The sequence below is a fragment of the Hevea brasiliensis genome, chromosome 5 (genome assembly GCF_030052815.1).
Source record: "Hevea brasiliensis isolate MT/VB/25A 57/8 chromosome 5, ASM3005281v1, whole genome shotgun sequence".
In the NCBI taxonomy this organism is placed as follows: domain Eukaryota; kingdom Viridiplantae; phylum Streptophyta; class Magnoliopsida; order Malpighiales; family Euphorbiaceae; genus Hevea; species Hevea brasiliensis.
In genome coordinates, this window is record NC_079497.1 from 111,635,739 (window position 1) to 111,646,820 (window position 11,082).

The window sequence follows — 11,082 nt, forward strand, 5'->3', positions numbered from 1 at the left end:
GAATAAATAAAATACATTTAATTAATTATAATAACATCTTTTATCTGGGATGGATTCAGGAATTGAATCCATCTAAAGAATGAGAAATTCCTGTCTTCTTATTTAGGAAAAAAGAAATAAATTTAAAAATATGAGTTTCTATATTTAGGCATTATTCAAAAGATGAAATTTTAGTTTTTTTTTTTTTTTAAATTCACATAAATGCAAGTTTGCATTTACGTGAATGTAAATTTCTTTATAGATCGCGATAAGTGAATGTAAATTCTTTTTGTATATCGCGATAAATGAGTTTCACTTTCCATTGACTATCAGTTGGTGTATAAATACAAGAATTTTCCTTGGCAGCATATCATAAAAGCGTCGCAAGTTATATCCTTGCTGGACCTAATATATTTTACGGGAAATAATAATTTACTCCTTTACGAGGAGAATATTACTTTTACGTCATTAAAAAATTACGGTAAATTGTAATTTAATTTTTGATATTTAATGAAATTTATATATTAATTTTTATATTTTTAAAATTTTTTTAACTCTTAATCTTTAAATAAATTTATAGTCTTTTTATTAATTTTTTATCTAATTTATCATTAATTATACTAAAAAATATTAAAATAATATTATAAATTTATGATATAATTTTGTTATAAAATAATCTTCATATTTTATAATATTTATTATTTACTATTTTAATTATAATATCATCATTTTATTTTATTAATACTTTAAGTATATTATATATTTAAAAAATGAAAAATTTATTATTATATTATATAATTTTATAATTAGTAAAAAATAATTTGAATATTTTCACAACTTAAATATGTAGCTTTATTAAAACGTAAGCAATTAAATAGATCAATTTTAAAATATAGGAACTAATATATAAATTTTATTAAATTTTAATAATTAAATTGTAAATTATCGTTTCAATGTTTAAATATTTTTTTTCTTTTTTGCTAATAACACATAAATTTAAGATTATTTTTATAAAAAATTAATATCGTATCCTATTTGAAATGTGACTTTTATGGTTATTTAGTTTTATACAAAATATAATTATTTTATTATGAGAAATAATATAATTTCAAATGAGATTTTTGTAAAATATTTTTTTTATAAAATAATTAATTATGAAAATTTTATTAACTTAATGACAACAAATAAAACTTCTTCATATAAAAATTATATATAATATTTTAAAAAAAATTAATAAATAATATTTAATAAACTTAAACTTGTTGCTATAATTTTTTAATAAAATTTATCATATATAGTTTCTCATATATTTTTTAAAAAATATTATATGTGTTTTTATTTGAGATTTTTTTTAAATTAATAAAATTTTTATAATTAACTAATTTGTGAAAAAAATCATTTTATAAAAATTTAATAAAATAAATAATAAATTTATGAAAAATTATGTTATTTTTCATAAAAAATTATTATATACTGAATGAAACCAAGCACCCATATAATTTTTCTAATAATAGTTTTTTTTTTAATTTCCCCTATATTTTATTGCCGACGCTGCCTTTTTTTCTAATTAAGCGACGTCGTTTCTCTCTTGCAGCGCTTCCGCCTTCAGTAAAACTAATAAGAAGGATTCGCCCAGGCTTCACTAGCCCTCTCCTCCTTGGTCCTCGCCTCCCCAGTCCCATCACCGTTACTGGTACGTCTCTCTCGCTTTCCGTCTTCTCTACAATTATAATATCATTAAAATCAAGACCAATCCCTAACCATTGCTTGCTCAAATTTTTTAGGTCTCGATCATATTGTGTGTTCTTATCGATCTCTCTTCGCTCTCATTTAAATTTGAAGGTATGATCAATTTATATATATATATATATATTAATCTTCGTTCAGGTTCCTTGAATTTTATTAGAGGATTGCAATTTCTATGGTTAATTTGGGTAGTCATTTTGTCTATGAAAGTTTAGGGCACGTTATCCTTTAGAAGTTGAATATATTTATACTAATTAAGAACTGAAGATGAAAATCCTAAAATATGAAATTTCCCATTTGCTTGATCATTTTCTACTTTTGTTATTATAAATAAAAGTTGTGGCCTGCAATTTGGTGATTCCTGCCCTGTAAATTGTTTCAGAACAGCAGCTTAGCTTAATGGCTTCAGCATCGCATTCAATTGAGCTTGTTTGTATGTCTTTGAAAACACTTTAGGTATATAATACTTATTGTTGGTTTTCGATTTGCCCAAATATGTGATTTGTGAGTCTTTTCCTTTACTATTGCGTGTTAACAAATTTAAAAGTAAAAGAAGGCAAAACCCATTTCCAAGACCTGAACTTTTCAAATTTTGTTTATTCATCGCCTATTCTGCAATTGTGTGCTATTGAACCAAAGATTCTCCAATTTAAGGACATTGGAGACTTATTTATTAGCATGGATGGAGAAAAAAATAAAAAGGGAAATTTGTTTACAAAAGATTTAAAATAACATTCTGAATGACACACAATTACAGAATATGAGCTTAATAGACAATTTTGAGAAGTTGGCGTAGGATTATACTTGGCATAGGATTTTTCCTAAAAAAGATAAATTATGTGGTGGATTATACTTGGCATAGGATTTGTGACAAGTAAATGCAACGTGGAAAATATTGTATGCAGAACAAGTGCTAAAAGATTAGCTAATTGACAACACAAATTAGATTATTTACATTGATGAGTCATTGGAATGTCCAAAACTGGTTTGTATATGACTTGGCTTAGAGGATGTTATTATGAGAGAAACTGATGTTGCTGTTTTGATGTCTGATAAAAAGAAAATGCCAAAGGTGAAGACAAATCGTGTCAAGTACCCTGAGGGCTGGGAATTGATTGAGCCTACCTTACGTGAACTACAAGCAAAGATGAGAGAAGGTTAGTGTTTTGTGCAGTAAAATACATTGCATGTACTTTTCTTATTTCATTTGTTGAGCTTTGTAAACTTGACAGTGATAAATCCTTGATTGTTTGCACAGCTGAGAATGACACGCATGATGGTAAAAGAAAATGTGAGGCTTTGTGGCCTATTTTTAAGATAGCACATCAAAAGAGCCGCTACATTTTTGACCTTTACCATCGTCAAAAGGAAATATCCAAGGAATTATATGAGTTCTGTTTGGACCAAGGTTATGCTGATCGTAATCTTATTGCTAAGTGGAAGAAGGTTAGACTTGCAACTTTATTAAAGCTGAAATTTTTGGTGGCTTTTTGTGTGGTTGAGGGATAGCAACCCTTTTTTCTTTTTGGGGAAATAGAAAATAACATGTATGAACACAGTTGAATGAGAGTTTTACAGTGACTAACTAAAAACTATGTAAATAATTTGGAATTTTGTGATTAATTGCGGAAATTAAGTTTAAAATATACTTTAAAATGTGGATACATTTTCTGTTACTTGTGATTGACTGAAAAAAAATATGATGATTCTGACATCATGTTGTTGGTTAAGAATATACAAACAAGTTCACATTCATGATTTGTGTTTGAATTGCAGCCAGGTTATGAGCGTCTCTGTTGCTTAAGATGCATGCAACCTAGGGATCACAACTTTGCAACTACATGTGTGTGCCGAGTGCCCAAGAACCTGAGGGAAGAGAAAGTCATAGAGTGCGTCCATTGTGGTTGCAGGGGCTGTGCAAGTGGGGATTGATTGATTTCATTTTCCCTTTGCATGCAGGAGATGCCCAGTTGCTTTTTACTTGTCTCGTTGTTGAACTGGATTGTAAACTAAACAACTATTTGGATGCCATGGATGCTGGCATTTGCCTCAGGTATTACCGTAATAGTGTTACTATTTGGAGAGGCCTAACTGTCAGGCAGTTGTGATAATTTTAGACATTTTACTGTGACAGTGAATGGTTGGCTTGTGTCATAACAGTGCTTTTATACTTGCTGAAGATGTTGCGAAATTGAACAAATTGAAGAGTTAGATTAACAGGCAGCTTAAAATGTTAATCTCAGCTAATTATTTGTGCCGTAATTTTTCTTACATGCTCATTTCAGTGGTTTTTTAAAAATGGAGGTGGGTGGCGACAGTCCTTTTATGAACTGGCTTGGGCAAGGCCCCATTCTCAACTGTCTTCCAGGACCCTAACCCTAGGTGAAGCCCACTACACTGCAAACTTAGATCGAATGAATGCCCAGGATTCCTCCACGCTTTTTAAGAAACAGAATTGGGCTGCCTGGAGGCGTGTCTGTTTGTTCGATTAAAGTAATTAACAATCTAAGGGGACAGAAAAAAAAAAAAAAAAGGCTCTGGGGGTACGATTTAGATACGCTGGGAGTTCTTACCATACATTTAACTTATTCATGCTATGTCTCTTCTCTCTCTATAGGTACTCTTTGGCTATGTCTTTTTGTAACATTAAGTGTATGATAACGGAACCGTAGCATCTAATATCATAACTAAGATATTTTTGATACACAGGATCCTCTGACGAGGCAAGTGTAGAGTATACGTATCTCTGATTATAAAAGTATAGTACACGTTCTTAAGGTTTTCAGGAGAAAGAGAAAAATTTAAAAAGCTATATATGAAATCTAGGATATTATTTTAGAGAAAACGAAGGCAAAAGTCTATTTTACATCTGAAGAAGATGTCTCCTTATATAGACTTGGAGACTATGGATTTTACAGGCAACCGGGTAGCAACCTGTGATCGATACTTGAAAAGCATAAAGTAAAAGATACACTTATTACATATCATGGTCGACAGGCCTTTTTCTTTAATCATGGAGTAGTGGATAGATTGAATGTATCATAGTTAGTGTCGTCTGAGTCATCGATCCCGAAAAAGTCTCTTGGCCACTGTCCATGTGCAGTAGGAGAAAGTGGGTCAGCATTTTTGATGGCTTCATGTGCTTCAATGTCCATTGGGTCCTGAGAATCTTGCCACATTGGATGAGACCAGTCTATAGGTTCATTGTCAAGGGTCCGGATGTGTCCGAGGGACGTACAATTCACATGGGGGCGAGTCAGAGGCTGATAGCCATTTATTTCACATAGATGGTCTGCCAGCTGTCTTCTTAGTGGTCCTATAGTGTCCTTATCCAAGATCGGTCCATCATAGGTCCTCCATTCATACTCAGTGTTTTGGGACCAAAGGAGTCCATCGGGCCTTCTGGAGAACCGCCTATGCAGGATAAACATGGTCTTAATATTGGGCTGAGCTCTGATGGGCCTATCCTCAATTCCATGGACTTCGATGAGCCGTCTGAGGCTGTATTGCCATGCTAAAATGGGCTTGAACCATTCAAGAAATCTGAACAGGAGAGTCCTGTTTGTGTTATCAAGTGTATGCTGATGCAATGCTAACAGAGGAAACTCTATACCCGTAGAGTATAAAGTGACCATACACCATAGGAGCCAAAGTTCTTCAAGGATAAGGTCTCTGTCAGGATGAATGCCGAAGCATGTTAAGAAGGGGTTGTTAGGAATGAAGACTGATGAAGAAGGGAGTAATCCCCTCAAAATATTCCTTGCACTCAGATAATGGAATAGGTGGTCTTTTGCAAACTGAGCTATTTCTGGAATGGGCTGGTTAGGAGAACAGCCAGGTGGAAAACTATTTGGAGTGGGGATGAGGAAATTAGGAGTATTTGGAGAGGATGAACTAGCCATAAAGATCAAAGGAAATGAGAGGTGTGTTCTGATGAGGTGAAGTCCTTTGGGTGTGGACAGGAGATCTGGGATTAAGTTATGCTTTCCTTTAATGTGTTGGACTGTGAATTTATACTTTGCGAACCAGTCCTTTAGTCTCAAAAGTTGTGGCTCTGGAAGATACTTTTCTTGAAGTCTAGGATCTTCGGGAAAGATGAGCTGTCCATAACTACAATGAAGTGATGGGCAATAAGATGGAATTCAAATCTTTTGATTCCATTCTTGACAGCCATGATCTCCTTGTACACTGAGTGATAGTGTTTTTATGGTTCAGGAAATTTACCACTAGCATGTTCACAGATGTACTTTTTACCTTGTATTTTTTCAATAAGGACAGCACCCTAGTGTGTATCACTGGCATCAATTTGAAGAGTACGGTGTCCTGTGCTGGGAATCTTTAGAGGTAGCAGAGTAGAAGCCACTGCTTTTAGAGCTTTGACTGCTTCTGTTTGTTCTTTTCCCCAAGGTGGTGCAGTCTTTCTGAGCATCTTTGATAGCTTGCAGGTGTGAGTGGCGACATGAGGAATAAATTTCCTGATGTAATTGACAATGCCTAGGAATTGTTGTATCTACTTTACTGTCAGATTATTATCAGGGAACTTTAGCAATTCTTTTGCAATGTGTGGCCCCAGTTGGTACTTCCCATCCTGGAACCGCATTCCAAGAAAGTCAATGTTGGTCTGAGCCGAAGAGCTTTTCTTTTCAGATAGCATGATACCATGGGAGGCCACTATGGATTGGAAAATAGATAACAGTGCTTTATGAGATGTGACATTTTTTGAAAATAAAAGGATGTCATCAATATAGATGAGGGCATTGTGAAGTATGGGCTCAAATATTTTTGTCATGGCCTTTTGGAAAACAGAAGGGGTTGTTTTTAGGCCAAATGGGAGGACAGTCCATTGGTATTGGGCCGTAGGTACACAGAAAGCAGTTTTGGGTCTGTCCGAAGGTTGGATGCCCAATTGCCAAAAACCATCTTTAAGGTCAAACTTTGAAAAGATATGGGCTTCATGGAGTTGGGTGAATAGAGCTTTAGGCTTAGGTAGAGGAAACTTGTCATTTTGTAGGAAATGGTTAAGAGGCTTATAATTAATAACAAGTCTCTTTTTCCCTCTTAATTTTTCAGACCTTTTTTCAACATAGAAGGCTTGACAAGCCCATGGGGAGGAAGTAGGGTCTATGAGGCCTTGCTGAAGTAACTGTTTACATTCTTCTTGGGCTAGGGCTAGATCTGTTGGATTCATTCCTTGGTGTGATGTTTTTGTTGGGTTAATATCTTCATTTAGCTTAAATGGGAGATGGACAAAGAACTCTGAGTTTCTCCATAAGGGTTGATGGTGATGAAACTGTGCATGAGAGTCTGCACATGACTTTAGGAGAAGTTCTTTGTGTTCTTGAAATTCTGTGGAGGCATCGGTTAATGAATAAAGCTTTGGGATAGAGGTGAATGGCTGAAAACTTCTTTTGTATTTCAATTCCTTTAGGAGAATCTTCAAATGTTTTGCTTGCTGGTGCAAGTCGAAACCAATTAGCAAATCTTTATCAGGGAGATCTGACCCAATGATCTTAGTCCAAATGATGCAGGTGGGAAAAAAACTGAATATTAATGGGCTGTTTGGTAATCAGGCTGGTTTTAAAGATATTTCCATCAGTTGCTTTGAAGTACTCTGTATGTGAGATCCAATATTCTGGAGGGAGTATGGCTGGGTTCATCATACTCTTATGAGCTGCAGTGTCGAGAAACCCGATAACACTTATGGGCCGTTTGTAACAACCGAAAAAAAAAATGGTGAGATTTGACTTTGGTGTGTGACAGTGGAATTCCACTGTCACTGCCAAAGTTTTTATAAAAATAAAAAAAATAAAAAAAATAAAAAAATAATTTCAAAAAATCAGGAGGAACCCCCCCCCCCCCATTTTCTCTTCTCTCCCTCTCCTTCCCTCTCTTCTTCTTCTTTCTTTTTCCGGTGACCGGCTGGCGACCTTCCGAGCAGCTCCCCACCTGGCCGGCGACCCTCCGGCGACGGCCAGACACCAGAAACGGTGGCAAAGAGAGGGAGAGGAGAGAGAAAATGTGCGCATAGTGGGTAGCGGTTTTCCGGCGCGATTCCGGCTTTATCCGACGTCCGATCGAGGCGATTCAGGTGGCGTTGGAAAGCTTGTTCCGAGACCTTTCTTTTGATACCAATTTTGCAACAAATGGAGGTCGGATGAGTGAGATATGGAGGAGAGAAGTTTCTGATTTTCAAGCTTTTTTGTCAGATCTACGACGATCCGACCGTTGGATCGACGATCCGACCGTTGGATCGACGATCCGAGACCACCTATGGACTGAGGAAGAGGAGAGGAACATGGTGGTATGATCAGATCCGGCAAATGTCACCGGCGGCCGGCCACCGTGCGCGGTGGTTCCGGCTGTGGCTCCGGTGGGCTATAGAAATTATGGTTAAAATTGATATTTTACTCTCTGAGTCGAACGCTCACTCCTGTTCAATATTTTTTTTCAGGCCACAGGAGGAATTATTTTACAGAGCAACTTGTTTTCTTTCTCGCAGGTTTAACGCCGATTATTTAATTGTTTTACTATCTTTTCTAAATTTAAAATCTAGAACTCCGCATGTGTTAGTAATAGTGTAGGCCTTGTTAGAAATTGTGTTAATTTAAATTTTTGAGATTAATAAATAAAGATTTGTATGGTATTTAAACAGTTTATAAATGAGGTAACAGGGTTGAGCTGGGCTCCCCTAATTTTAGTTTTCTGAAAATTTCTGGGCTAAGTCGGCTTGAAATGAAATTATAACAGTCTGATTTAGATTATTTTATATGCATATTGGGCCTAAATTATGGGCCTGGTTATGGAATTGAGGAATAGTTAGGCTTACTACGGGCCTCGGGGGCTTTAGGCTGGCCCAGGTCCTAGTGCCGGTCCGGCCCATAGGTTGGGTCGTGACAAAGTTGGCATCAGAGCTTAGGCTCCAGATTCATGGGAAATAATATAAAAAGGAGTGTAAAAGGGAGTCTTGTTAGGATGTTACATGCAGAGTATAGCATTCCGTTTTGTCTTTTCTGTAATTCTTTGTTTCTAGATTCTGCGTTATATCTCGGGAAATATAAGAGTACCTCAGTTAGTGTCTTGATTTTCGTGGAGTAGATAGAAATGTGAAATAGAGTTAGTAGACATGTGAGGTCTATCATGAGGATACGTACTCCAAGAAATGCTATGTTTCTGTCTGTATGGGTTTAAATGGTGTGCCCATTTCGTGCAAGGCATAAGTACATAAAGGTGAGTCTTGAAAGTACAGTTGCCCTAGATAAGGACGAGGATACCATTGCTGGCAATCATCAGTGGATGACCCAGTCAGAATAAGTTTATGATAATAGAAGATTCAAGAGAGATAAGAAATTGGGAGACCTAGTCGGTCAGTACGTATCGTAGTAACTATACAATTTTCTCGATGTTTGCTCTGTAAGCTGCAGATTACAGTACCGACATGAGATTATTGTGTAGAGCTACGTGCATCCCCGTGGTGCTCCATAATGAGGGTGTTTGCGGATGGCTTCTGTTTTGGTACAGTTATGCCAGAACAGAGTTCTATATCTGTAGAGGAGTTGGGAACTCCTAGTTAGGGGTCTAGAGTTAAATATTGAAAGGTCATAGTTGGGTGATAACTAGAGTCAGTGACTCAGTTACCCTAGCATGAGCTAGAGTTACAATAAGAATTGCCATCAGACCAGAGGTTTCGGATTAGTTGCAAAGTAAAGGTGACACCTATAGAGTGAGATTATCTAGTATTTGGTATGGAATTTTGGATGGTTTTTGCAGTATGACAAACATTTTGCTTAGAGCTTAGTGAGAATAGTATACCTTGTGTGTATTAGTAAGGTGTAAAGTACAACTCTACTACCTAGAGAAGGTCGAAACTATGGATTGATGATTTACAGAGCTATGATATGATAAGAGAGACATTAATTTGACATGGTTTTGGGCAAGGTGGTAAATGTAGTACCTTTGTTACAGTAAGTTAGGGTATAGTCCTATCTTTTCAGAAGGGATCGAAGGTTATTACTAATAATGGTGACCAACAAAATAGTGCCCCAGATGAGACTATAGAGTGTGGTAGAGAGTAGTTGGCTCGGGTATCCTGCAGAGGATACAAGTTTTATTATAGGAATTATATATAATCAGATCAAGATGGATGTAAATCCTTTGAATTGGATGACGGGTTTGGGTGCCTGGAATCTTAAGTTTTGGCTAACTGAGTAAACATGGAAAATAATAATAATAATAATAATAATAATAATAATAATAATAATAATAATAATAATAATAATAATAATAATAACAAGTAAATAAAAATTACTACAGAATTAGTTCTCGAGGTAGTAAGGGTATTATGTAAGCTAAAGGATAAGAATAGAGATCATACAATAAAAGTATGACTGCAATTTGCTGAGTTCTTTTCTAACTTCATATTATTCAAAACAATAGTATAATCTAATTATAACAGTATTAAGAGAAATAAATTAGCAAAGATAAATTGTAGAAGGCCAATGGATAGAGAAAGTGCAGAATGAAGGCTTGGACAATTGGTGCCAGATGCAATATAATCTAAATGCCAGTAGAAGTACTAGCTAGAGTGGTCAAAGGACCAAATCTGAGTAGCACAGATATGTGATAACGTGATAGAGACTCTGAAAGATATAGTTAGCAAGTACAGCTGTCATGTTAGGAAGAAGGATGGAACCAGGGATAGAATAGTCAAGTTCTATTTTGGGTAAGACAAAGGAAATAAATGAAATGACAACCTAAAGAGCGCATAATAAAAAGAACAAAGTTAAGATATAGGATAGGCTAAGTGTTATTATTGATAAGGTGAATAACAAGGGTGGAGAACCCAAAATGGGACCATATTAGTGAGAATAGTGATGGAGGTGTGGAATCTAGTAATGTGATACTCATAGCATGATGTAGTTGAGGTAGTGCCAGGAGTTAAATTATAGAGCTTGGAGTTTCATGATTGGATCATATTCTATCTATTCTCTATTTCTAAAGTGAAGTGGATAGCAATGGGGCAAGATTCTTTTAACTTGTTAACAGTATTAAGAAAATTAGGCGAGTAATACAATAATAATGAGCAAAAGCTAGAAGGTGTGTGATGATATTGTGGACTGTATAATTAAGTAGAGAAGAAGAAGTTAGTAAGTAGTAAGTTGAATAAAAGTTAATCTAAGGGATCAAAAAGGTATGATGAGAGGAAAAGAATGATAGATAATGACACAGAGGCTTTAGGTTAGATTTTTGAGATAGTGAGAAGGTAGTTAGAGGTTCATTATGAATGTCAGGCAAACATTTTTAGTGTGACAAACAGAATCACTTTGCAGTGAAGCAATAACGACAGAACAACAGTAGCGG

General features: G+C 35.3%; 1 protein-coding gene across 2 annotated transcripts; it reads left to right on the plus strand.

Moving 5' to 3' along the window:
* The first annotated feature begins 1,557 nt into the window (after positions 1-1,557).
* Positions 1,558-3,882, plus strand: LOC110646107 (protein BUD31 homolog 1). Of its 2 annotated transcripts, XM_021799443.2 has the most exons (5): positions 1,558-1,672; positions 1,764-1,821; positions 2,786-2,882; positions 2,984-3,171; positions 3,502-3,882. In XM_021799443.2, the coding sequence occupies exons 3-5, from the start codon at positions 2,789-2,791 to the stop codon at positions 3,655-3,657; spliced, it is 438 nt and encodes a 145-aa protein (XP_021655135.1). In that variant the 5' UTR covers positions 1,558-1,672; positions 1,764-1,821; positions 2,786-2,788; the 3' UTR covers positions 3,658-3,882. The 2 variants fall into 2 exon arrangements, with proteins under 2 accessions (XP_021655135.1, XP_021655136.1); XM_021799444.2 differs by lacking the exons at positions 1,558-1,672; positions 1,764-1,821 and adding an exon at positions 2,157-2,181.
* Positions 3,883-11,082: the final 7,200 nt, after the last annotated feature.

Coding starts and splice junctions, on each gene's coding strand:
- LOC110646107 (XM_021799443.2), top strand. CDS start 2,789: ATGCCAAAGGTGAAGACAAATCGTGTCAAGTACCCTGAGGGCTGGGAA. Junction 2,883..2,983: donor ACAAGCAAAGATGAGAGAAG/GTTAGTGTTTTG, acceptor TTGTTTGCACAG/CTGAGAATGACACGCATGAT. Junction 3,172..3,501: donor TTATTGCTAAGTGGAAGAAG/GTTAGACTTGCA, acceptor TTTGAATTGCAG/CCAGGTTATGAGCGTCTCTG.